The 27,842-nt window shown below is 33.8% G+C and overlaps 1 protein-coding gene across 1 annotated transcript; it reads left to right on the top strand.

Moving 5' to 3' along the window:
• Window positions 1–24,207, top strand: ARL5B (ARF like GTPase 5B). Its single transcript, XM_081053378.1, has 8 exons — window positions 1–282; window positions 14,909–14,969; window positions 16,639–16,786; window positions 18,508–18,591; window positions 19,866–20,017; window positions 20,977–21,010; window positions 21,386–21,440; window positions 22,663–24,207. The coding sequence occupies exons 1-7, from the start codon at window positions 234–236 to the stop codon at window positions 21,422–21,424; spliced, it is 567 nt and encodes a 188-aa protein (XP_080909504.1). The 5' UTR covers window positions 1–233; the 3' UTR covers window positions 21,425–21,440; window positions 22,663–24,207.
• Window positions 24,208–27,842: the final 3,635 nt, after the last annotated feature.

Below are 27,842 nucleotides of genomic sequence, written 5' to 3'. Positions count from 1 at the left end.
TACGGGTCGGCGTTGGGCTCAGTGGGCTCGAAACAAAGGACTGCCCGGGAGAGGCTCGGCGCGGCGCTTTCCGCCCGGTGGCTGAGCGGCCCATCGAGGCTTCTCGGCCAACCAGTGCCCTCGCCGCGCAGGCTCAGTCGGCTTCTCCGCGGTTCCCCGCAGCCCGCGGCGCGGCGGGGGCCCCGGCGCCGCGGCACCTGCTGCTGAGGGACTCCGCGGCCCGCCAGGTGCTCATGATGGGGCTGATCTTCGCTAAACTGTGGAGCCTCTTCTCTAACCAAGGTGAGGAGGATGGAGCTGCGGAACGGCTCGGATCCGGGGCGAAGGGTCCGGGGACCGCCGGAGGCAGGGCTCGCGGTGGACGCAGACGTTCTGAGCCGCCGAGAAGGGACTTAGTCCAGGGGGCGGGTGGAAACTCCGAGTGTGAGGCCGGGAGAGGCTGCAGGAGAGACCCGCGGTGGGAGACGTGGGGAGTCCCGGGGTCCTGCCTAACGACGCCCGGGTTCCCGCGAAGCTAAGCCGGAAGCACCTGAGCGCACCTGGAGGCATTTTTGGGGGCCTTGCACGTTTCTAATCGAACATCTTAAGTCTTGCCCCAGGATAAGAGTCCGCCCTGAAAGCTATCAACTTTTTTTTTTTTTTTTTAAACTAGTGCTGCTTTGTTTTCCGACCTGGTCTTGAAGCCCCTGCGCCTTCGCGTTCCCTCGGATTTCGCCTGCTCTCTGGGACTCGGGACCGAGTCCTCCCATTGAAACGCGTGGGTGTGTGGAAATCTTCATCCTCCACCCTTTATTCCTTTCTTAGTTGTTAGACGTCTAAAGACTTCTGGTCCCGTGTAGGAGCTTGCGTGTCCCTAATCAGTGTAGAACTGGTGATGAGACATCTAAAGTCCTAAGTCCTAAGGACCCGGAGGTTGTAAAACCTGTTCTGAGTCAGAATAAGATGTAATGTGTTCTGAAAACACCCAGACAAAATGAAAGGGGGGCGGGGGCTGCGACAATAGGTAAAAGTTGTAGACATTCTTATTATAACAGATTGTTTGCGGAGTAATGGAGACCCCTTCTTAAATTCATTTTTGCATTTACTACCTGAACGTAATAAAAAAAAAAAAACAGTGTTTATGATACCCGTTTGCTGCTGCTAATGTATCTTTTCTGGATGTAAAAAGTGAAGGGAATGAAGTGGTTTTAGTTCACTCGTTCCGTAGGCTGATGAGAACGCTAAAATAGGCTTCAAGGTTATAAATACAGGTATATGCATACACATGTTAAGACCTGCTAAAAAGTATAATAATCAATACAGTCATCACGTAGTTTAAGAAATAAAAAAAGTAGTTTCTTCCCGTAGTTTAAGACATCAAACATTACCAGAGTCTTTGGTTCTCCCAGTGTAACCTGCCCAATTCCCCTTTCTCCAACCCTCTCTGTTTTATTACTGCTCTTTATCATGTTTTTTGAGTCTTCCTGAATCAGACTAGAAGGGAATGGAGGATATAAAGGGAAAATTCAGGAGATGAGGAAAGACGTTCATGGCTGCTTTGATATGACTGTAAAGTCATGCAATTGCTTGCTCAGTTCTAAGTCCTCGTGACTATTTAGATTTTCTTTGCCTTTCACTTTACTGTCAAAAATTTAGAACTAGTAGTTATTCTGTCATTTTATTCTCACTTATTCATGCAACTAACATTTACTCATAGGCCATAAACTAGTCTTCAGAGAAAGGCATAGAAGATACAAAGATTTAAAAACAAATGAAAGATGCAAAGTTACTTGCTCTTAAAGTGCTCAAAGATCAGTAAACGAAAGAAAGTCGTAGGGGAAAAAAATGCAATGTGGTTAATTATTTAACAGATATGTATCAATGTGTGGTGATGGCACCAAAAAGAAAATGACTAATTTTTCTCATGTGGTTCCTGGAAGACTTTACAGAAAAAAGTATCCTTGGACTTTAATGATAAATAGGAGTTTACCAGGCATGCTAGCTAGGCAGACTGAGTAGAAGGGTCTTGTTATTCTAGGCAGAAGGACTAATAATATGCAAATAGGAGAGAAATGAAATAGTCTGCTACATTGCAGGAAGCTGAAAATAGTTTAGTTTGGCTGTATTTTAGTTTGCCAGTGGAGGAGGTAGAGGAGTTGAGGTTGGCGAGGTAGCCAGGGGAACCAGATCACAGAGGGCCTTGTATGTTGGCTAAGACTTTAAACTGCAGAATAAGCCCTGGGAGCGCTCCTTGAAGAGTTTGGTCACTATGTTATTTTTAAAGTAAAGTATTGATACTTTAGTTCTGTATTTTTACTTTCTATATCAACAAAATTAATGCTGACAGTCTCAGCATCTTCCATTTTCATTCCTATAACACATCTAATACAGAGATACTCAAGTCACTCAGTCTTGGTTGCATATTAGAATAATATGCCCAGGGCTCCACCTCAGACCAATTAAATCAGAATGGGGTGGGATGCCCTAGGTATCAGTGTTGTGATGATTCAAATGTGCTGCCAGAGTTGAGAACTACTTATCTTACCTTAAATGCGCTTTTCCTTTATCTTTCTTCCAATATTTACCTCACTCCTATCTTTTTTTTTCTTCTGTAGTATTTTAGACAACAAGCATCTTCTCATAAATTTGTTACCTTTCTAGGACTAAGTATACTGAAGTATGTATTGTCTAAGTAAAGCTATTACCAAGTATATAATTAGTCTCTGCAATTTTGTATTGTTTAATTTTAAGCTACAAGACTGATTAACACTTATCAATGAAGGAAATAATTTCAAAATCTGAATATCTTTACAAACTTTATTTTATGTATCTATATGATCGTGTATGTGTTTGTATAAACTATATACATATGTGTCTGTGATATCTTTAAACTCGCTTCAGAAGTTTAGCATTTCTTTTTTAACTTGCATAGACTGGTCTTTTCTCTCTCTGTGTTGCCACTGTACATGTGGTCACTAGTTATTTCTTGTTTTACCCAGAATTAAGGACGAATGGAGTGTGGTTTTAATGGTAGTTAATTTTCAGAACCAAATAACAATGTCATTTTAATTATCTAATCATTTCTTTGAATTTTATGTTATCATTTTGAGCACTGATAGCCAGCTTTTGTTACTGTTCTTTACTGTTCTTTACTCAGACTGCTCGCATCTGATTGATGTCTTACATTTCTGTCTTTACCTTATTCTGCTCTTAATTCTGGACTTAACACACTTAAACTTACCACCTAAACTTATGCTCCCTGTTTTTTGGAACACTCTATCCATTACTTCACATGGTTCAAATTTCTCATTAAATGTCACTCCTCAGAGAGGCCATCCCTGACCGCTCTTCTCACCCCCAACACTCATTCTGTTGTTGTTGTTTTTTTAAGTAACATTTTTCTCTTATCTGTAATCATAAGTTTATTTGCTTACTTTTTCATTGTCTGTTTCTCTCAATAGAAATAAAGGCAAGAATTTTGTCTTACTATTGTATCTCCAATCCAAAAAAACTTTGAATTTTCTGTTTTCTTTAAACGAAAGTTTATATCAAAGTAACACATATACATTCTTTTTAAAAAGTTAAAATTACATATGTTAGTCAAATCTCTTTAACCTGACTTTTTCCCCAGTATATTCTTCCATATTTTTTAATAATATGCACATACATGAATGAAAATTTTCAACATTTGTGTTTTTTAAATTGAGATATAATTGACATATAACATTATATTAGTTTCAAGTGTATAAATCATTTGTCTTATTATGCTGTAAGAGGCATTAGTACTTTTATGACCTTTCCCCTCATCATCCCAATATAGTTTTTCCATATCATACACACTCGGTCTTTTCATTGTTGTGACTGCAAAGTTTTGTTACTGGTGAGCTAGAGTGCACTATAATTATGTTTCCATTTTTTTTCCCCTAGAGTAATCCATCTCATTGCTTTAGTTTCTTTGTTGTTGTTATTTATTTGTTTGTTTTTGTTTTTTTTTAAGGAGGACACAGCTCACAGTGGCCCATGAGGGGATCTAACTCAACCTAGGTGTTATTAGCACTATGCTCTAACCAACTGAGCTAACAGGCCACCCACTTTAGTTTCTTTGTACGTTTGACTAAGTCATTTCATGTAATCCGAAACCACTGTACAAGTTTCCCAAATTGCACCTATCAGATGATTTATCCTTTCTCCCCACACCCTCAGTATTCCACCCTGCTCCAAACTGGGCTTGTTTCCCTCTCTGCCTGGTACTTGTCTTTGCTGTCATTCTAGGAATTTCCTATGCTTTTTAATTTTATTAGAACTTATGTCCTTCATGCTTTACTCTTACATTGATGAAGCATATTCTTCAGAAATTTTGTGTAAAGTTGTCCAAAGCGATTTTTCTTTTTTTGTTTGATTCCAAATGCCTGAAAATGTATTGATCTGTTCTCACTTGATTTATAATGGGGCTGGATATAAAATTTTGAGTTGGAAAACATTTCTTTCAGAATTTTGAAGGTATTGTCATTGTCCTCCAGCTTCCAGTTTTATTGAGAAGACCAATGTTAACGCTGATGTTTTTTTTCTCTTTCTAGTAAATTTTAGAATTTTCTGTTTACCCTGGGTATTTTTAAATTTGAAAGAGGTGCGCCTAAATATGTGTCTTTTTTGGTTCATTTTTAATGTAAAATGGCACCTTTCTTGGTTCTGGAAAATCCTTTCCTCCCCACACCCCCTGAGAGTCACGCATATACCTTTCTGGAAATCTAGGTCATATTGTGCTAAACTGATTATTGAACATTTCCATTTACTGTTGTTGTTTTTTTAAAGCCCTTTCTGGGATATTTACTTTGCCTTCCCATCCTCCTATTGAATATTTTGCTTTTGTAATTTTTTATTTTTTTTTTTTTAAGTGTGTTTTTCCAGGACCCATCAGCTCCAAGTCAAGCAGTTGTCTAGTTGTGGAGGACGCAGCTCATAGTGGCCCATATGGGACTTGAACCAGCAACCTTGTAAGAGCACCACGCTCTAACCAACTGAGCTGAATGGTCACCCTGCTAAATTTTTTTTTTAATTGTTCTTATGGCATTGTTTCGTAATGCTGTATCTTCTTAATACATTTCTTTGAAGTTTTCTTCTGTTCCCTAATTTTCTATTTCTATTTATTTTCATATTAGTCTTTCACATTGGAAGCTTTCCCCATAGATCTATTGTAATTCCATTGCATAAATATACCAGTTTATTTATTCATTTGTATCATGATGGGTTGTAATACTATGAGTATTCTTAAGACTTTTGGTAGCCATGTTTTCATTTATCTTAGGTGATTGTCTAAGAGTACAATTTTTAGGTCATAAGATAGATATGTGGTTAGTTTTATAAGATACTGTTTGCTTGTTTTCCTAAGTTGTTATACCATTTTTATATTCTCACCAGCAATGTTTGAGACTTCTACATGTTGCACATACTTATCAGCATTTGATGTTGTCAGTCTTTTTAACTTTAGTTCTTCTTGTTAGGTGTGTAGTGGTATCTGATTTTGGTTTTAATTTGCATTTTTCTGATGATTATTGGGTGTTAATCACTTTTTCACTTGCTTATTGGCCGTTTGTATATCTTCCTTTGAGAAATATTTCCATCCTTCACCCATTTAAAAAATTATTTATGAAGTTATTATATATAATTATTTATATGTTCTGAAATTGAGTCCATTATCAGCTAAATGCTTTGTTAATATTTACCCCAGTCTGTGGCTTCCCTATATTAATTTTCTTAAAGGGGATTTCTGCTCAATGGAAATTTCTAATTTCAGCATAGACTAATTTCTCAATTTTATTTTAAATGGCTGTTGCTTTCTGTATCCTATTCCTTTCATCTAGAAGCTTTAGTTTCTATGCTTATGTCTGAGTCATCTCAAATTATTTGAGGGCTGTGATGTGAGTAGGGCTTGGGGTTCATTTGTGTTTTTTCTTAACATGGATTTAATGTTAATTAATTTAATGAAGACTTACTTTGGAGCCTTGTCAAACCTGAAATGATCGTATAAATAGAAGTCTTATCTCTGGACTTTACTTTGGCATTGATCTGTATGTGTGTCCCTATGCCATACTACACCATCTTGATTACTGTACTATTTCATAATAAATTTTGAAGTCCGGTAGTGTCAGTCCTCCATATTTTTTTTGTTACTCTTTTCAAAAAAAAAGATTTCAATTTTTGCTGTTGTTTCTCTGTTTTCTATTTTACTAATTTCTGATGTGTATTTTCTTCCATCTGCTTAATGTTGGGTATACTTTTCGCTCCACCCTGAGTTCTTAAGGGTGAGGTGTGTCATTGTTTTTGTCCCTTTTTCCTTTCATGTATATAATTCTAAAGGTGTCAGTGACCCTCTTAAGTACTGCTTTAGCTTCATTCCATAAATTTTAATATGCTATATTTCATTATTGAATTTGAAATAGTTTAAAAAATTTTTTGTTTGTGATTTCTTCTTTGACCTATGGAACATTTATGGGTGTTTAGTTTCCAAATATTTATTTTTCTGAATAACTTATTGTTGGTTCCTAATTTAATTCCATTATGGTCAGAAACATACTCTAAGATTTCCATTTTTTTCAAATCTGTTAAGATTTTATATTCCATCTGTATAGTCTGTTTTAGTACACATGGCATTTGCTCTTGAAAAGAATGTATTTCTCAGTTGTGTGCAGTATTCTATAAATGTTTATTAAGTTAAGGTGATTATTAGTCTTGTTCAGATATATGTATCTAGTGTGTGTGTCTTCTGGTGAGTGTTTAACGGGATCTGTTTTTTTTATTTTTTATCTAGTGTGAAATTTCCTTTTAATTGGAATCTTTAGTCCAGTTTGTTGATACTGTTGGATTTATGATATGGTTAGATGTTAAGGTATGGTATTACCCCTTGCAATAATTCAGACTTATTTTCATTATATGCGATATCCCAAATTTGCTAAGTCATCAGATTGTGAAGTTATTTAACCTAAGACTCAGGTTTCCTCATCAGTGATGTGAGGAACAATATCACTTTCTCATAGTACGATTACAAGGATTAACTCATATAATGTATGTCAAACACTTAGACTGACACTCTAGAATATTCCTTTTTATTATTAACATTTTGTTTTCTTAACTGAGAGTTTAATTGTGGATCTCACTTATCCTTAAGAACATTACTATATGGTACTTCTGTTGCTTTAGTGATGCTATATTGTAAGTGCTTGTTTATATACCCAACTTTAGGATTTTTAAGGGTAGAGACATTACCTTATTCATCTTAATCACAAATATTACACTAATACATATAATGAACTCAATAAATGTTGAACTATGAATTATTGTATTTACATAGCTCCTTTTAACAAAATTTAGGCATCCAGGAATATGGGTACTGTGGTGGGAATAGGGGGAAACTGAACAATTCCCCAAGGGAAATTAATATTTTATACTAAAAAGAGCAGGAAAACAAATGCTGTATTTACTAGAACAAATTACTTAACTTCATAGGACCTCACTTCCTTTCCTATAAAATAAGGAAGGTGGTCCAGGTCAGTACTTTTGTATGTTGTTAGAGAGCTGGGTTCATCAGAAGTGCCTTACAGGTGACACATTTGTTGGTGAAGAGGTGGGAGGGAAGGAATCGATCTCAAGATCTGCAGTCTGGGTTCCAAGCTATAATATTTTATGATTCTATAATCAGTGTAACATAAGATGTGTAAGGTACAGTTAGTTTTCTATGGCTTTTTTTTGTTCCAAGGACCAGACTTCCTGGGTGTGCTCATCATTGCTGTCCAGGCATCAGATCTCAGATTGTGACGTCACCTCCTCTGATATAGTTCACAAAAAAACACTCTGTGTTCTATATAAGGCTTGCTCTCATTACATGACAGTGTTTATGCAGATATTGTATATCTAGAAGGTAGCAATCCCTATTTCATGATACTTTTATATTTTCAAAGCTGGTCACTTTAACAATACATTTAGTGCTTCTATAATAATTTTTTCCTCTTGTGTTAGTCTATTGGCATAGTTTGTTATTTCATACTAAAACTAGTATTTTTTTTAATTTGGTATCTACTAAAGCTACAAATTGAGTTTAGTAAAATATTTTAAAAATTGAGTTAAAAGAGAAACTTTTTTCTTTGATTTTTCTTCCACTTATTTTTTTGAACTTCTTTACTTTCAATTATTTTTCTTGTTAGCCATATTTTACCTGTATTTGTCTAAAAGCAAGTGCTCTTACTAATTTTCTTTTGCAGCCTCATCCTGTATAGTCTTTATGCCTTGCTTACAAAAATATATGAGCCAGCTTTTTAGGAGATCCAAAAGAACAAATACTATAGCCAAGACTGCAGAGAAACCTCTGTGTAAGCACTTGATCAAAATTAACAAAAGCTCTGCAATTGGACCTTTTCTTTCACTTGGTATAAATAAACATGCTTTGTGTCTGGCTCTGGAAATACATAGATTAGTAACACTGGAAATGCACTTCTCTCTCAAACCTTTTTTGCTGGAAGAGGTGCAGCTTGGTCTCCTGGAAGAGATTGCTAGTGAAATATGATGGCCAAGGTGATTATCTCATGGTGTGCCGACACATTTTTTAAACATTTGGATTCATTATCAAGAAGAAACAGAAAATCTGAACAGATTGATAACTGTTAATGAAATCAAATCAGTAATTATAAAAACTCACAACAAACAAAAATTCTGGCTCTGATGGCTTCATAGGTGATTAATGAATTCAGTAAAGTAGCAGGATACAAAATTATTATTCAGAAATCAGTTGCATTTTTATATACCAATAACGAACTATCAGAAAGGGAAATTAAGAAAACAGTCCCATTTACAGTTGCATCAAAAAAATAAAATACCTGGGAATAAATTTAATCAAGGAGTTAAAAGACCTGTACTCAGTAAACTATAAGTCATTGAAGACAGACATTGAAGAAGATAACAAATAAATGGAAGCATTTACTGTGCTCATGGATAGGAAGAATGAACATCATTTAAATGTCCATACTATGCAAAGCAATGTATCAATTCAGTACTATCCCTATCGAAATACCAATGGCATTTTTCACAGAACTACAGCAAATAATCCTAAAATTTGTATGGAACTACAGAAGACCCTCAAAAAGCCAAAGCAATCTTGAGAAAGAACAAAGTTGGAAGTATCACACTACTTGCTATTAAACTATACAAAAAGAGTAATCCAAAGAAGCTTGGTACTATTGGCATAAAAATAGACAAATAGATCGATAGAGCAGAATAGAGAACCTAGAAATAAACCCACATCTATATGGTCAATTAATCTGTAACAAAGGAGGCAAGAATATACAATGGGGTAAAGACAGTCTCTTCAATAAGTTGTGTGAGGAAACTTGAAGAGATACATGCAAAAAATGAAAGACCACTTTCTTATACCATACACAATAGTAAATTCATGTGGATTAAAGACTTAAATGTAAGATGAAACTCCTATAAGATAATATAGTAACTTCTGGCAGTACTCTTAGTAATATTTTTTGGATATGTCTCCTCAGGCAGGGGAAACAAAAGAAAAAAGTAAACAAATGGTACTACATCAAACTAAAGTTTTTGTACAGCAAAGGAAACCATCAACAAAATGAAAAGACAGCCTACTGAATGTGAGACGATATTCACCAATGATACATCTGATAAGGGGTTAACAACTAAAATATGCAAAGAACTCATACAACTTACAACTTTAATTAGACAAAAAAAAATGTCTAATTAAAAAATGGGCAGTGGACCTGAATAGACATTTCTCATAAGAGGACATGCACGTGGCCAATAGATACAAAAAAAAAAAAAAATGCTCAGCACCATTAATCATCAGAGAAATGCAGATTAAAACCACCATGAGATTACCTTACACCTGTCAGAATGGCTATCATTAATAAATCAACAAACAACTATTGTTGGTGAAGATGTGTGGAAAAGGAAACCTTTGTACACCGTTGGTGGGATTGCAAATTGGTACAGCCACTGTGGAAAACGGTATAGAGGTTCCTCAAAAAAAAATTAAAAATAGAACTCATGTAACCCAGCAATCCTACCTCTTGAGTATTTATCCAAAGAAATCCAAAGCACAAATTCAAAAAGATATATGCACCTTGTGTTCATTGCAGCAGTATTTACAATAGCCAAGATATGGAAGTAACCTAAGTGTCCATTGATAGACAATTGGATAAAGAAGATGTGGTACATACATACAATAGAATATTACTCGACCATAAAAAAGAATGAAATCTTACATTTGTGAGAACATGGATGGACTTAGAAGATATTGTGCTAAGTGAAATAAGTCAGATAAAAAAAGACAAATACCATATGATCTCACTTATATGTGGAAGCTAAAAAACAAACGAAAGAACAAAACAGAAATAAACTCAGAGATACAAAGAACAGATTAATGGTTGCCAGATAGGAGAGGTGTTAGGGGGCTGGGTGAAAAAGTGAAGGGATTAAGAAGTACAAATTGGTAGTTACAAAATAGTCACAGGGATATAAAGTTACAGCATAAGGAATGTAGTCAATAATGTAATAACTGTGTGTGCTGCCAGGTGGGTACTAGAGTTATTGGGGTGATCACTTCATAAGTTATATAAATGTCTAATCACTGTGCTATACGCCTGAAACTAATATTGAATGTCATCTGTAATAGAAAAAAACATTTTTAATTAAAAATAAAAATAAGAAAACATACATCGAGGGGAAAAAATTACATTCATTATAACTTGATACTTATGGGAATGTCTAATGGGAATGTCTAATTCTAAAGTTATTTGGCTATGCACAAAAACTTTTAAAGTGTATACACCCTATCCTTCACACACACACATGCCGGCCCCTAAGCATGGGCAGCTTATTCTCTGTGGCAACATGTTGATTTTAATGTTATTGGGAAAAGTAAAATTTCTTATAATTCTTTGTACAAAATCCATTCTAACTAATTTCACATTATCCATGTTACAGTTTGCCATATTTAAGGTTAACTAAGAATTGACCGTGTTTTTTGTCTTTCTACTAAATACTTCGGTTTTTTTGGCAAGTAGTTTGAGGAGTTAGAAGTTACGAATATAAGGCTCATATATATGTATATATACTTATATATACACATATATATATACACATGTACACATATATGCAGTTGGACAATTAAGTTTGCAAACTTGTTGCAGTGATGTTGCTAACATTTTTTGATATCAGAGGAATTATTTATTATGAATTTGTACCAACTGGACAAACAGTTAATCACGTTTACTATTTTGGAAGTGCTGAGAAGGTTGCATGAAAAAGTTGGACGACCTGAACTTTCACCAACAATTCATGGCTCTTGCATCATGACAATGCACCAGCTCACACGCACTGTCTGTGAGGGAGTTTTTAGCCAGTAAACAAACAACTGTATTGGAACACCCTCCCTACTCACCTGATCTGGCCCCCAGTGACTTCTTTCTTTACCCAAAGATAAAGGAATATTGAAAGGAAGACATTTTGATAACATTCAGGACATCAAATGGCCATTCTAGAAAAAGTGTTCCAAAACTGCTCTAAAGGGTGGACTAGGCACTGGCATCGGTGCACAGCTTCCCAAGGGGAGGACTTCGAAGGTGACCTTAGTGATATTCAGCAATGAGGTATGTAGCACTTTTCTAGGATGAGTTCAAGAACTTAATTGTCACACCACTTATGTACATGTTAAGGATCAGTTGAAGTTGTAAAAGCATACAGTTATATAGTTTTTCTCCTCACTACTTTAGATGTTTCAGTTCTAATGAAATGAGAAATCTCTACTCTTTGCTGTGTAAGTAAAAATGATGTTAAATGTCCAATGTTCATCTGATTAGCAGCTGAATTTGAAATTTGACCTTTGGGATAGATCTTTTCTCACCTTGGTTATGACTGGCTTGTACCATAACTGATATATTTTGGGAGTCTTTTTAAAACTTATTAGGTAAACAGATAAAAATTATTGCTGGGTAATACAAATAGTACACATTTCTACGTATCTTTCTATATCTTGTTTAGTGAACTGTGACAGGTGAAGTAAATTATTTTTATCAAGGCTACTCTACAGGAAATCAGACAGTTATCAATTTAGTTGATTTTTGTGTATTTCAATACATGAAATAATATCTGTATATGGCCTATCAGTAATGCCCAGCCAAAAAAAAGCAGTACAGAGCAGGCAGCCTGGGTCAAGTGTCCCAAGCATGAGAGCCCCCTTTTAACATCAGGCAACATGATACACCACTACATGATCATAGTTATGCTTTTGGTATGTGCTGATGTGAAAATTTGATAGACAACTGTAATTTAATAACAGCTTCAAGTAACTCTATTAATCTAGACGCCACTTGTGGGCATTTAAAGCAATGCATTAATTTTGTTTCTGCTTGCAATAAGGAGAATATATGTTATTGACAGACAACATATGTCTTCAACATAAGACAGAATTGAAATTGTGTGTTTCTCATGGTTTCTTGCATAGGTAAAAGCTTTACTAACATTTGTGAACTGACGTCTTTGGTCATTGACACCTTCAAGTAGCACCTGAGTACAACAGAGGCATTTCAAGAGAGAATTGCAGTTATGCAACAGAGTCCAAACAGCTTTTATTTTGTACTTGGTTTTTTAGTAAATGCCCGTTGAACTTGATTTCACTCTTACTGTACAGAGGATGTTAAAGAGATTTTTTAAAAGAAAAGATTTAAAATAAATCTGTGGTTATTTCATACATTTAAAAAGTATTTAGCTATTCCTTTTATGTTGATGATGTTTTGTTTTATACAGTCAGGTTGTTGATGAAAATTTTAACATCAGAAGATAGGCCTCAGTTTACCTGAAGCATAGATAGATGTACATACCTTCAACATAAGACAGAATTGAAATTGTGTTTTCTCTTAATTGCTAGAATTCCTTACCACTGAGGGGAAAAAGGAATCTGAAAAAGACCTTAAGTTAATCAAAGATTTGAAACGTTAATGATACTCATACTCTGTCCACCTTCAGGGTTTGTCACCCCTGCCTTAGTTCAAATTGGGAACCAGTCTTTTAAAATGATGTATTATTTATGGGTTTTACCATAACAGGTCTTCAATGCTGTGATCATTGTTATATTAGAAGATGTGTAGCAAGGGGCAGGACTGTTTGCAAATGGCCTTTGGGTTTTCGCTGAGTTGCCTCAACAGTGAACCACCTACTACTACTTACTATTCCTCCATTCCCTTCTCCCAGTAGGAGTATCTGCATCCACGTTTAACTTACCTATAGTTTAGGCTTCCTTCTCACATCTTCAGGGACCTTCTGGTCTCCACATGCTGGGCAGATGATTTCCAAATGTAGAATGCTTTGTGCCAGGCTGTCTGACTGTTCCTCCACTGATAAGAGTGCTCTTTTTCATATACTGGAAGGGAGAAAAACAGGGCAACACTTACAAAGACTGGCTCCATTAGAAATTACAAACCAACCATCCTTTTCTTGGGGTTGCGCTACTGTCCAATGAATGAGAAGGGAAGACAGTATTGCTAACTCCTAAACACCTCACTCGCATCAGTTAGAGCTCTGCTTTATCTTGGTGCAGTTTTTGGAAAAAATAAAAACCCCTTTTCCACACACACAAAAAAAATTACAAACCAAAAGAGTCAGAAAAGGACAGTTAGAGTGCATAAGCAAACAAGTTTTGTTTGGTTTTACAAAGCAACTTCTGCCATAGTGAAAACAGCCCCTGCAGAGGACCATGTTATTTGTCCTGTAATACAGACAGTAAGTACCAAAGGCATTCAGGTCACTAGAAGATACTGATGGTTTGTCATCTAAGAACTTGTCTGTGAATTAGGGCCCCTCTCTTTGATGCAATGTTAACATTTTAGAGTAGGAATATGATCTGATACTTGCTTAGATGTGCAATGAGAATTTTGACGTTCATCATGAGAGGTTAACAAGAGGAGCAGGGGTTTGATAGGAAATGTGTCAGATCATTCATTGGCAGCAAATCAATTGATTGTGTTGTTCTCGTGGCAACTTCCTTACGTACCCTATTGAAGTTCACTGGTAGCTTTTTAAACATTCTGCCCTGGGGAAAAACAATCTTTAATATATTCTCTATAGGTTAAAATCTAGAAAAGACAATAGCTGGAGTGTTTTCTGTTTTCAAGGGAGGTTTCAGAATATCTATCACTAAAGAACAAGACAGACCTTAAAAACTACTTAGGAAAGAAGTGACTATTTGGTTCGTGGCACCAGAGAAGGGGACTGAAGAGGTTTTTGTACACATTGTAGAAGCAGTATCTGCTCAAGAGTTGTAAAATCCAGATTGAGAAAGCATGACAGATTAAGTAATTGCCTATTTATCTGTAAATTAATGGAAAGAATAAAAAACTAGTTGAGAATGTATGTGTCTCATTAGCAACTGGGAAAACTTCAGTTTTATGTTTCAAAGTGGGTTTTTAAGTGAAAGGGAAAAAACCTTGGTATATGTAGGTGGGAAAATTTCCAGGTGCAAAAACAACTTGGAAAAAAGCTAATTTGATTAGTAGAGATGGCAAGCTAAAACACCTTTTTTTTAAAAAAAAAACTTACACTTCAAGTCATAATTTCTTGTCAAGTCTAGTATTTGAGTTTTTCCTCCCAAACTCAGTATAAGTGACCAATTCTCTTATTCCTTCCTCTTCCCTATCTCCCACATTCTTGTTTAAGAGAGCTAGATAATATCATAATTGATTGCATAACTTGAGGCAGGTAGTCATGACATTGTAAACTTCTCTTTCTTTCTGTGTTTTAACAATCCCATAACAAATACCCAGTGAATGATTCTTACTAGAGAGCTAAGTAATAATAACTGTTTAAAGCATGTAATTGTAATGTGCAGCAGTGTTAAATGTTTATGGTTTGCTTTTTTTTATAGAACACAAAGTGATTATAGTAGGACTGGATAATGCAGGGAAAACCACCATTCTTTATCAATTGTAAGTATGGGTGTTCATTTAAACAATTTTTGTTATTTTAGTTACTAGGACTAATTTTGTGTAATTGATAAGATGCTATTAATATTATACTGTAACGGAAAAACTTAAACATATGGCTTTGTATTTTACCAAACACAATTTATGAAAAAGTAAATAAGATAAACTGTTCTGTTTGCTAAAGCCTTTACAAACACTCCTCTTTTCCTGGCCTTGAAACGAAGAATTAATATTAAAGTAAAATAAAGAAGGCACATATTATATGCTGGAGTGAAGTAATAGTACCATTCTACTTAGTTATTCCCACTCTGAGGTCCATGTAACAAGGTTGTTATCTCTAGGAAGCTATTTTCCTGAAGTAGCTCTGGAATTGTGTAATATAGTCATACTTGTCAAATCAAAAGAAATTAAGATCGCCCGTGAAACTATTGCTTTAGTAGCTTGCAACAGGGAGAGGCTTGAGACTTTCAGAGAAATAAATTAATACTTGAAGGAGATTTTAACAGCCCATCAGTCCTCTTGTCAGAGTACTTCCCATTATCCTTTTAGTGCCACTGAAATGATTCTTGTCAAGCAATGAAAGTGGATCAATGTCCTCGGCATTTTATCAGGTAGTTCTAAAAAATGTAGTGTACCTTGGTATGTGTGGCTCTTATCTCTTCCCACCTCATCTTAAGTGTATTAGCTAACAGCTCTCCAGAAATAACTCACCTTCTTAACATATTTTTCTTTCAGCGACCGTGTTTCCCTGAAAATAAGACCTAACCGGAAAATAAGCCCTAGCATGATTTTTCAGGTTGACATCCCCTGAACATAAGCCCTAATGCGTCTTTTGGAGCAAAAATTAATATAAGACCTGGTCTTATTTTGGGGGAAACACCGTACTTTGGTAAAAAGCTACTAACTTATAGCTTGTTTTTTCAGAGTTGAATAGCTCCTTGTTTTTCTTGAAAACATTCATTGGCCATTATGTGTTTTGATATGACTTAGGCTTTAAACATCAAATAGAAACTTTTCAGTCACCCCAATAAACTTTATTTAAAAAATAAATAAATGAAAAATCTGTCACTGTTGTTGAAATACGTGTGATTGAGCATCAATGTTCTAAATATATTTAGAAGTAATTTTAATTAATATTTTCATTTACCCAAGACCTTATCTCTTTAAGACTGTAGTCTAGGTTAATAGGCCTGAAATAATTTTTATAGCTTAGCCTCGTCTCAATTTTCTCATATAGATAGTCTTCAGAATTATAGGTAGACTACTATTCCGTAGTTGCTACTTTGCAAGTATTGATGTCACAGTCACCCAGAAACTTGCTCTTTCAGGATGCAGCATTGGTTCTGCTATAACTGATAAATAGGACGTGGTGGTATTGGAATTTTGGTGCCAGAAATGCAAACTCACACCATAAAGTTCCATTCCATCTAGATCAAGCCTATAATTCATTACATGAAAAGAGCAAAAAAAAAAAAAAAAAAAAAAGTCTTCCTTTAGGAGTTGTCTCTGTCTAGATAATTGTTTGTACAATATAGGTTCTATTTTTGATGCTAATGATTACCATCATTATGCAAATAAGGAAGATTGACTCCTATTAAAAAATACAGAGATTAAAACGTGCTTCAAGTTCTCAAGATTTGCAAGAGTTTTTATGATGTCTGTCTTCCAACAGCTTGATGAATGAAGTGGTTCATACATCTCCAACCATAGGAAGTAATGTTGAAGAAATATTTGTGAAGAACACTCATTTTCTTATGTGGGATATTGGTGGTCAAGAGTCACTGCGGTCATCCTGGAACACGTATTACTCAAACACAGAGGTATGCTCAAGTTGGTTCTTGCTGATCCATGTATATTTATAGCATTACAAAATGGTACCATGTTTCCCCGAAAATAAGACCTAGCCGGACAATCAGCTCTAATTTGTCTTTTGGAGCAAAAATTAATATAAGACCCAGTACCATATATCATATCATATCCGGTCTAATATTATAATACAACAAGACTGGGTCTTATATTAATTTTTGCTCCAAAACACGCATTAGAGCTGATTGTCGGCTAGGTCTTATTTTCGGGGAAACACGGTAGTTATTGAAATTGCTGAAACTAGACTTAGCAAGGGTCCAGAAAGAGATGCATTATTACTGATGCCATTTGCACAAAATGTTCTTTTAATAAACTATTTCTACAAGAATAACACAATTACCGTGTTTCCCCAAAAATAAGACCTAACTGGAAAATGAGCCCTAGCATGATTTTTCAGGATGACATCCCCTGAGCATAAGCCCTAATGCAGCTTTTGGAACAAAAATTAATATAAGAACCGGTCTTATTTTGGGGGAAACACGGTACTGCAAAGAACCGTTGGCCTTTATTGCAGCACACCGGTATAGTTCATAGCATTTGCAATCTTAGATTGGTACAGATCTAATCTATGTGGTGTCCGCCTGATGGATTTGTTCATCCTTACCATCTCGCATCTTAAATTCTTTATGCTAAGGGGCCATCCAAAATCTGAAATGTTTCCACTATAATATAAGGAGTTACAATTGCTAACTAATTCCTGGCACCTCATGAATTTACAGAATTCCACATATTCTGACTATTCTAACTTTGCCTTGTTTCTTATATTTATCTCTTCTGTTTTCTTTCCTTTTATTCCCTTCTAAGCCTTTCTCAGTTTATATTCAGATTACTCTAGTTGTCTCTCTCTAATTTTAATGCCATCTGAAAAATCTGATGCTATCCTTTTCTGTCTGGATTTATTTTGCATCAGTTCCTCCACTATAATCCTTAACACCATTTAGTCTCATTTAATTTTTCCTTCTACATAGATGTTCAATTTCGGAGCCATTTCTCACTACATCTTATTTTTCTTATCAAAAATGCTTTTCCGTGTGACACTCACCTTTTTTCATACACAGTTACCAACAGCTTTTTCCAGTTCTCTTTGCTCTCTTAATTTCACCTGCATCATCTTTAGCATGTTGCCACCTAAGTATATGTTTCTGTTTAGCACATTTTTCTTGCACTTTTATTGTTGATATTGTTATGTAAAAATGCCTTACTCATTAAGTTTTTTTTGTTAATGTGGTTCTCACTAGCTTGCATACTTCTAATAAGCAGGGGACTTTATTAAACATAATTATTGATTGCCTAAATGAGTAATTATAGTACTCTTAAGGTTTAGCAAAAGAGTTTACTTATTGTGACTTTCTTTTTAAAAATTAGTTTTTATTACTTGCATTTAAAAATAAATATTAGTATTATAGAGTATTATGTATTCAAACATCACTTAAATAAAATTGGGCAGGGTTTTTTTATTTGTTGAAGTTACAAGTTATTTTCTTACTAACATTTGGATTTCACTGCTTGACATGGTTCCATATAATATAAACTCTTTATGATGAAAAAGGAGTAGACTGTTTTGTAGTAATGATGATGCCATGTGAAGAAAGTACTTCTATCACATAAGAGTAGTAGTGCAGAAAACTTCAACCTCCCATTCAGTTTTCTTTCTTTCTCTTTAATTGTCTTCCAGTTCATCATTCTTGTTGTTGATAGCATTGACAGGGAACGACTAGCTATTACGAAAGAAGAATTATACAGAATGTTGGCTCATGAGGTAATTTTGATAAACAGTGGAGTAAGGTATCTGTATGCTGGTTTTGTTTTTTTACGAAGATTAGTGTTCTCTGCTGTTGGTTATTTCATCACTAACAAAGTTTTATATATTAAATTGATGAAAGTCTGGAAGTCAAAAATTTTTATTACTTTTTCAAACTTAAAATAATACAACATGTTAATTTGTAGACAACTATTATTGAAAAGATTTTTTTTAAGTTAAAACTATTTGTTTATGCTTATGGGGTCTGATGGATTGAGGCAGGAAAGGAGAAAACTTAAGTGCTTTTTCCCCAAGAGTTTATAATTGAAAATTCTTTAGTGAATAAGTTGAGATCACTTAATTCTAAACATTTCAGATATACAAAAAACTTGGGTAATAAAACACATTCATGCACCCACCATTCATATTAAATATCTTATGAGATCTCTCCAATCTGATTTCCTTCCTTTTCTCTCTCAAGAAATCCAGGAATTCCACTATCCTAAAAGTAATGAATGTCAGTCTTATGAATATTTTTTATACTTTCACTGCATTTTTATGTACCTGTCAGTTGTACAGAATATTACATCTCATGTTCATAAAAGTTTACATAATAGTTATATACTATATCTTTCTGTAACTTGGTTTGTTGGGGTTATTTTTGCACCACGCTGTGATTTATTTATGTAAGTACATACAGCTTTAGTTCATTAGCTTTAACAACCATATAGTATTCCACTGTTTTGAATCTATCACAGTTGATCTCTGTTCTTCTATTAATGAACATTTAGGTTATTTCCAATATAAACAATTTATTTTGATAATATAAATAATACTGCAGTGAACATTAACGAATGAGCTTAAGCTACACAAAGACTAGTAAATAATAAGTATTACCCATTACATCACTCTCAGTACTCTCCTTTAAATTTTGGAGAAACTAGTATTTGGTAACATATTACATATTTGACTATTAGAATATTGCTCATATTGTTTTAAGTATTATTTAAGGTTCAGGTTTATTTTACTGATCCCTTTGCCCCAACAGTAGCAAAATAACTGTTTATTATCTAGCTTATGTTAATTAATCTTTGTTAGAGTGAATTATTAAATCATGGTTATTTGAGATAATATTTTTGTTGCTGTAAAATGTTTAACATTAGCGCCTAATCATTTTAAAGTAGGGGGTTTCATTATAACTGTCCAGGAGGATACATTTCACCCTTCTGCTTCATTAATTTAATTTGAATTGTGACATTTCACATATATGAAATATTTCATATTAATTGCAGGATTTACGGAAGGCTGCGGTCCTTATCTTTGCAAATAAACAGGATATGAAAGGGTGTATGACAGCAGCTGAAATCTCCAAATACCTCACCCTGAGTTCCATTAAGGACCATCCATGGCACATTCAGTCCTGCTGTGCTCTCACTGGAGAAGGGTGAGTGCTAATCAGTATGAGGTGTGAGTTCTTTCAAATTCCGTGTCTTCTTTGCTCCTGCTCCTCTTTGGTTTTTAATTAAAGATGGTATTTAGGGTTACAAGATTGAAGAAGCTTTAATCTATTACTGTTAAATTACAATTTAACAAAGTTATTGGAATTTTTTGGTAACTTAATATAAACAGAATATTTTACCCAAAAAAGGTAATACACTTTTGAATTAAGTTTTCACAATCGCTATTTTCAGTTGTTCTTTTCCTAGAAATTTCACACTTTCTGCAAAGGCTTGCTTAAGCCTGAGTTCCCAGCTTTTCATTAGAATTCATCTCCTTTATCACCAGGAGTCCTTTTGGAATGCTTACTTCTAGGCAATAAACATTTGAAACAAATGCCATTATAATATATTCTTACTTTCTAAGAACTTGGGTTTGGATAAACAGGCTGAGGAGAACCCGGTGTGCTATGTATTGATTATTACCCAGTTTATTTCCAGGAACTTCCTTATGCTGAAATCATCTTGACCTTAGTTTTTCTCATACTAGAAATAGCTTGTAATATAATGGACACATGAGGACATGTTGACCTATATTTTTAAGACTGGACCATAAGCATTCCATTCTTTAGAATTTAGGAGGTAAGGTGAAGTTCCTGTTGTCTTTCTGCAGTGGTTTCTGTTTTAGTTCATCTAAAGGGGTGAGAGGAGGTGAGGAGTATTTGCAATCTTGCTAGCAAAACTGCCAAAGCTGTACCAAGATGAGACTGAAGCAATTTCCTATGTTACTCAACTGAAATCATTCGTTTAAGTGAATCTTTCATTTATTTTAGTGTTACCTGAATATTGTCACTTAAGTGTATAAATAATTGTAGTACCAACCTTTGGGTAAGACTTAAAAATAATACGATGCTTTCAATTTTTAAGAATCAAGTTTTTCATTTTGAAAATATTTCTCTTGTTTCAGGTTATGCCAAGGTCTAGAGTGGATGACCTCCCGGGTTGGTGTGAGATAACTTTTTTGCTCGAAAGAGACTGCTCTATTTATTCTGTGACATGAACATTTTTTTCCAGTACTTTTGGCTGCTAAGGCAGCAGCATGTTTAATTTATAACAACACAAACCTCTATGAGCAACACTTGAATCAAGTGCAGCTGAACTGGAACATGAAAGATTTTTTTCTTAACTTTTTTTTAATGCACTAATCTTCAGTTGGATGAACACTAACATGTAACTATGTTTTTAGCAACAGAATTTTTCTGGATGCTTATCTAGTTATTCAATGACTGCCTTGTAAGAAATGTTTGTCATATGTTTCATGTTTTCTGAAATACTGTAATAACTTTAGTGACCAATTTCTTTCATTTCTTGGCCAGCCCTACTCCCACGTGAAAATTACTGGTTTGACAAAGTAAAAGTGGAAATTATCAGGTACTGCTTGCAAACTTAACGAGCACTAACAATTTGCTCCCTCTATAAACCACTTATCTCTTGGACAGAACTTACAGAGAAAGAAATCTGCCTAGAGGATATATATATAAAGAAGATTAAACATCGTAAGAACTGCCTTTAAATGAGTTAACTTCCCCTACATTATTGCAAGTCGTGGAATAAGTGACTATTAGCATGGAAATTAAGTAGACTATTTATCTAAAAGAATTAAGTTCACTTCTCTGCATATAACACGGGATTAGTTTTGGTTAAAAACTAATCAAAGTAAAATATTTATTTGAAAGTCCAACTTTGATGGTAAATATAAATATATTTTAAGGAATTTAAGTATGTCATATTATTCAATGCATACATAACTATTGGAAGTTATTAAAGCATACCAGCACTAATACTAAAACCAGACACTTGGAATATATTTTACTATCAATTATAAACAACCTTATTATCAGCATAAAGTTCAACTGTTCCATTTTCAAGGGACATCCCATCTGTGTTGGGCAATAGCTAAAGTAAAAGTATGAACATTTCATTTTATTTCTTAAAATTTGAAATTGCGTTTAATAGTATGTCTACCATCAGCAGTGTTACTTAAAAAACAAGGCTTTCCTTAAGTCTGTTTGAGGTTGTATGTAATAGACTTGAAACAATTGCCATCTTTATAGCTATGCCTCGTGTTCTAACATCTTTTACTGGAGAATAGGAAACAGCTGAGCTTAACAACTGAACTAGGTTTTAGAATATTACTATGAGACTCAAAGTTAATACTAACAATTTATAAATTAAAAATTGGGAAGAAAATGTCATCTATCAAAAGTTTATTGGATAACATTATAAAGTTTTCAAGGCGTTGTCTGATGAACAGTAATCTAAATAGTGCATATCTTAAGAGGGAGGACAGGTATTGTAATTTTAATCCTCTTTATTTAAAATGTATGATTTTGCTATAACGAAAGGGATAAGATGCATACTTACAGAATAATACTTCATCTTTGCAGTTTGTTTTTTTTCATTTGGGTCAAAAATAGGATTCAGTGTTCACAAGAATATCAAAATACCTGTTCAAAAATGGTATTTTAATTTTAATATTTTTTATTGTAAATTGGTTAAAATTTTGCATTGTTTTCAGGTATATTTGATTTATTCTATTTAGTCTAATTAATTTAGTTGAATGTAGTAACATTTTTTTCTGATTTCTGTGTAGTGGTTGCACACTCTAGAACTGAAACATGGCCAGAAGAAAGCTTTTTTGGATTTGGGGAACTAGTTGTTTGTTAACTTTGTTTTGAACCTTTTTCTTAGTGATTCTATAGGAGATAGAGGATAAATTTTATTTTTAATATAACCCATAGTCAAGAACATGAGAGAAAATCATTATGGGTACCCTTGGTGTGTATGCTGTGGGGGAAAGTAGGAGTAATTATGGAAATACCATTTATCCAAAGCACACTTTGCCAGAATTTTTACCTTAGTTATGTAAGTTAGCCACAAATACTGAGGATAAGAATTCTCAACTCTGTCCTGAGAAAAAACATATTAATACTCCTGTATGCATTCTTACTTTGAAATTTGTCTTGTATCTAATAAGATTGACTGGCTCAATTTTCTTCTATCAAATTATATGGTTATTTTTTATATTACCACATCAGCATTATATTGAAAGTGTTTTTAATAGTTGATTATATTTTCTCAAACTACTAGTATAGATTCAAGTTTGCTATTTAATTGTTAAAATACAATTTATTTTATTTTCTGAATTCTTTTCCAAAAACGTTTTGTTTTGGATTAGAAATGAATTTATGTCAGCTCTCTGTTTGAAATTGGCATTCAATTAGATTTTGTGCCAACAATTGGGAAAAGTTCAGTTAGGAAATTCATGTGAGACTTTAAAAAGTATTTTATAAGTTCTCATTAGATATTTCCTGTTATGGTAATATGAAAACTGGTTATCCTTTACTCCAAGAGAATGTTTTGACCCAAGCATGGATCTAATGCTAAAGCATCGATTCTGACATTTGTTGTAAATCAACCAACTATAAGATACTATCTGATTAAAAAGTGTAAATTTGTGATTAGTGCCTTTATTCATATTTTGAGATGAGTTCTCTGTTTTGTACTATAGCTGTTTTTCGGAAGTCAATTAACAGCTAATTAATTTAACAGTGATATAATCTGAGTTTTACTCTACTCTTCAACCCCTTAATTGCTTAGCAAAGTTTCTAGTAAGTAGTGGAAAGCAAAGCACCCACCCACATTACTTTCAGGAGATTATTCTTCATTTTATTTTTAATTTTAGAATACAGAAACTAAATTTTATTTTCTCAGTATGTTATAACTAAAATGTAATTGCTACCCTTGTAAGTTCAAATACAGCATTTTTCTTAATTTCGAACACGTGTTCTTCATACTTAAACCCATCATTCTTACTGAAGCCCATTTGATAACTCTTTTAGAATTAACAGCCCCTTTTATATGAGAATATACTGCACATTTTATATTGTAAGTGTAATATAATTTCTTAAAATCTGAAATAATATATACATGTATATATTCTATTGAAAAATTAATGATTGCATAATTTTTGTTTTTACGTTCTGTATTATGCTTAAAGGTATTATATTTTTATTCTATATCCATTAGAGGAAAGATAATAAATTCAAGTTTCATTGTTAAAAATAATTGTAAATGTATACCGCCCCTATAGCCGTAGTCATTTTGATGAAGCATAAATTAACTTTCATTATAACACAAAGAAAAAAATAATTATTTTCCTATGGAAACAGTGAATGATATAGGCAGCAATGTAAAGAATATTCTCTGAAGAGTTGGGGAGAGTCAAAAAGCAAAGAAAATTAAAAAAAATAATAATAAAAGCTTTAATTAAAAAAATCTTTTCAATGTTGTATCTTAGGATAAATTAGAAACAGAATTGTTTCTGACTACCACTCACTTAATTCTAAATAATGTGAAACCTTATCAGTTGAAAAAAATGTATACTATTATTATGCCTATAGATGGATAAATTCCATTGACATTTATCTTTGAAGACCAACTTCATGAGTCTAACTTTTCATCTATGGCTTTGGATCCAAAACATTTCATACTCTGTTCAATTCTAAATGATCTTTGATATTTTGTCAGGGTAAAGTCATTTCAAGATACAGCATGGGAACTTGTATCTAGTAGAATATTGTGCTGGCTATCTAAAGAAATGGATTTGAAACTTAATTTGACAATTATGTGTCTAGTTGACCTTAGACACTTACTGTTCGTGGCCTTCCTGTTTTTTTCACATACTGAGGAATTTAAGCAAGCTGGAACTCCAAGATGGCATTTGGTTTTGAAATCCTTAATCTTCATACTTTATATTTCAATTGAAAAACAAAAAAAATACATGTGATGGGAAATTAAATTCATTTTTATCTAATATTTGATTCCCACCTCATTATCATTTCATTTAGTATATGAATATAATCAAGAAAAGTATCGATTAGTAACTTAACTTAAATTGAGCTAATATCTAATGACAATGGAAAAGAGAAGATAAGCCATGTTGCTAAGAAAATGATATTAAGCTGCTTATAAAACAGCCTCTGTTGGAAATACCCTCCTCTAAAGAATTATCATGCTTATTTTCCTAGTTTTTACTAATTCGAAGTGGTTGGTTAGTTCAGAATTTATTGGCTTTATTAGATGTCATCCCAGACTGCAGTTCTGTTTGACTTTGCAGCATTGAAAGGATAATACAGCCAGAATGTCAATATTTTACAAATGTCTGTATAAATCTGAGTATAGTTTATATTCAAGGTTAGGTTTTTCAGTAATGGCTCATCCTTATTTAATTAGCTTTACTGTAAAGACTAACATCTAAAAATCAGATTCCCAATAAGTAGTTTTTAAGAGTTCCAGGTGGCCAATAAAAAAAATGTATTTTCAACTTCTTAATTTTGAATTACTTAAATATTGTTGTCAACAGACCTAAAATCAGCTTTAAATGTATACGGTTTGGTAAAATGTTTGAGAAATACTAATTTGGAGAAGTAGAGAGAAACAAGTCAAAACACTTGATAATAAAGATAAACATGGGGTAGAAAAATTTTCAAAAGAATATTAATAGAAAATGTAAATAAAAACAGTGAATTTCCCCCATTTAGGTTACTTAAAAGTATAGAAAACACAATCTTTTACTGTAGACCTGGATGGGCCTATATTATTTTTAATGTGGCCAAAGGACTGAAGACTGATCAAGTTTCTAGAATTTGGGAGGCATGTTTTTGTTTTTTTACAGCCAGTAATATACATTTTCACCTAGAAATGGAGAAATAATAAATGCCATATATGTCTTTTGAAATAGAAAACAAAGTTCTAAAGGAATGGAAATGTTCTCTTGCACAAACTTGTAAAATTTTAATTTAAAATGTATCTCATTTTTCAATCCATAAGGTGCTTTGCTCAAGTTTGTGGGATGGTGCACACTCCCATAATACCCTGTTCACCCAAACTAAAATTGGAAAGACGTAAAATTCATAACTAAAAAGGTAGGATTCCTTGGAGATTTTGTTTTGTTTTACTCTTCTTTACCACCAGTGGGTCTAACCCAGTGTAGTAGATCCACTCATTGTCTTCATTAGAGCAACAGATACGTGCTTGTTCAGTTTTTAATTAGTTTAATTAATATCAAATAAGGAGAAGGAAAGCCCTAAAATTAGATTGATTATATTATACTATGAATATATTTCCATCAGTCTTGGTAAAATATCAAATGACTGTCAGTTGATCTTGGTTCTGTATAATTTGCTTGCATATTTCGGCCCTATTCACAAGAGACTATAATCATTTTCATCTTACATTTTACCTCAGGAAATTCAGGGACTCCACAACCCCTATTTTGTTCTCTTGGAGTAAACTGTTCAGCGTAGTTATAAAAACTTTTACTTTTGGTTATAAAGCTTAGCTGTTATTTCATTAAGAGTGGGAAATAATTATAGATGATGTAATACAGAATTGTACACCAGAAATCTATGTTATTTAGCTAACAATTGTCACCCCAATAAATTAAAAAAAAAGAGTGGGAAATAAAATGGTGGTTATAATTTTTTTCCAATTATGTAATAGTTATAAATTTTACCCTATTCATCTATTGCACAGAGCGTGGTTTAATAAAACAAAAACTAAAAGCAGTTACAGCCTTGCTCTTGCATTTATTCTAATCATAATATAATGAATATATAATCACACATTGCCATCTTAATGTAAATTGGTGCTTGAGAGCATTAAAGAGGAAACAGCAGACTCTTATAACATACTTGTTGCTTCAGAATGTAAAACTAAAGTGTCTGTATTTATATTTATGTTCATTTCTTAAGATTTAAGTACAAACTGTTGTTGTTCTTGAACCTTCAGGCTTTCTGCAAAAGCTGTAACAATATCTTAACTAATCAGCAAGAAGGCCAGAATTATTCATGGGATCTCTGTGTGGTCCCCCTGGTTGTACAGAAAAAAAAAAAAAATGCCACACACTATGCTTTTTAACCCCAACCAAGCAACGGAAATGTGTGCTATTGGTCCAATGTGTAAGCATTTTTTTTTAAATCAAACAAATTACTTAATATATTCACATCATCACTTCTTGAAAATGGTTCAAAGCATGTTTTTCTGATGGTGGGGTTGTTTAACATGTTTTAAATACTTAATAGGTTCATTACTGTCATAAAATGCTTCTTTTATATGTTATGTTTAGGTTGCTGCTACTTAGGACTTTTTATTTCTGCAAATATGTTATAATGGGTTGCTTGCATGTCTCCAAAGCCGAGTAAAAGGTTGCTGTTTGCTCTGGAATGTTCATCTTTTAGACAGGTTTTGACTCATTTGCAATCATGGTGCAATACAGTGTAACATTCATTTGTTTTCAGTCAACAGTTTTATTTTTGTCATAATAAATAATTACTTTTACAATATAATATGAACCCAGTGTTTCTTTTTCAAGATAAAGTCTGTTTTAACAGTTGCAAGTGATAGAAACCCATCCCATTTAACAAAGAGAGCGAATTTTATTGTAAGGATGAGGTGGTGGGTGCACATGGAACCCAAGGTCAGGATTCGCTGGATTTCTGGAGTAGGCGGGGCCGCCATCCAGGAAGTCTGAGGGGAACAAGGAAGTTATCACTCTCCTACACATCTTCTCTTTCTCAGTCTTTGCACTGGATTTTTCTGTTTTCTAGTCTACATGGAAGATAATGCCCAAATCGAATAGCTCTTACAGTTTTGTCTTTGTACAGGGAGAAGTCAGATTATCATTAAGTTCTTAGTTACAGTTCCATATTCCGCAGGGAAATTGTTTATTTGCCTGTTATTGGGTCAGTTACTCTCTCTGGTCCAAACAAA

This window comes from Rhinolophus hipposideros (genome assembly GCF_964194185.1).
Source record: "Rhinolophus hipposideros genome assembly, chromosome: 1".
In the NCBI taxonomy this organism is placed as follows: domain Eukaryota; kingdom Metazoa; phylum Chordata; class Mammalia; order Chiroptera; family Rhinolophidae; genus Rhinolophus; species Rhinolophus hipposideros.
This window is presented reverse-complemented; position numbering and strand designations above follow the sequence as displayed.

Bases quoted from the DNA above. Each gene is read 5' to 3' on its own strand.
- ARL5B (XM_081053378.1), top strand. From the start codon at position 234: ATGATGGGGCTGATCTTCGCTAAACTGTGGAGCCTCTTCTCTAACCAA. The intron at 14,970-16,638 runs GTAAGTATGGGT...GTCTTCCAACAG, and splicing joins ACCACCATTCTTTATCAATT to CTTGATGAATGAAGTGGTTC. The intron at 20,018-20,976 runs GTGAGTGCTAAT...CTCTTGTTTCAG, and splicing joins TGTGCTCTCACTGGAGAAGG to GTTATGCCAAGGTCTAGAGT.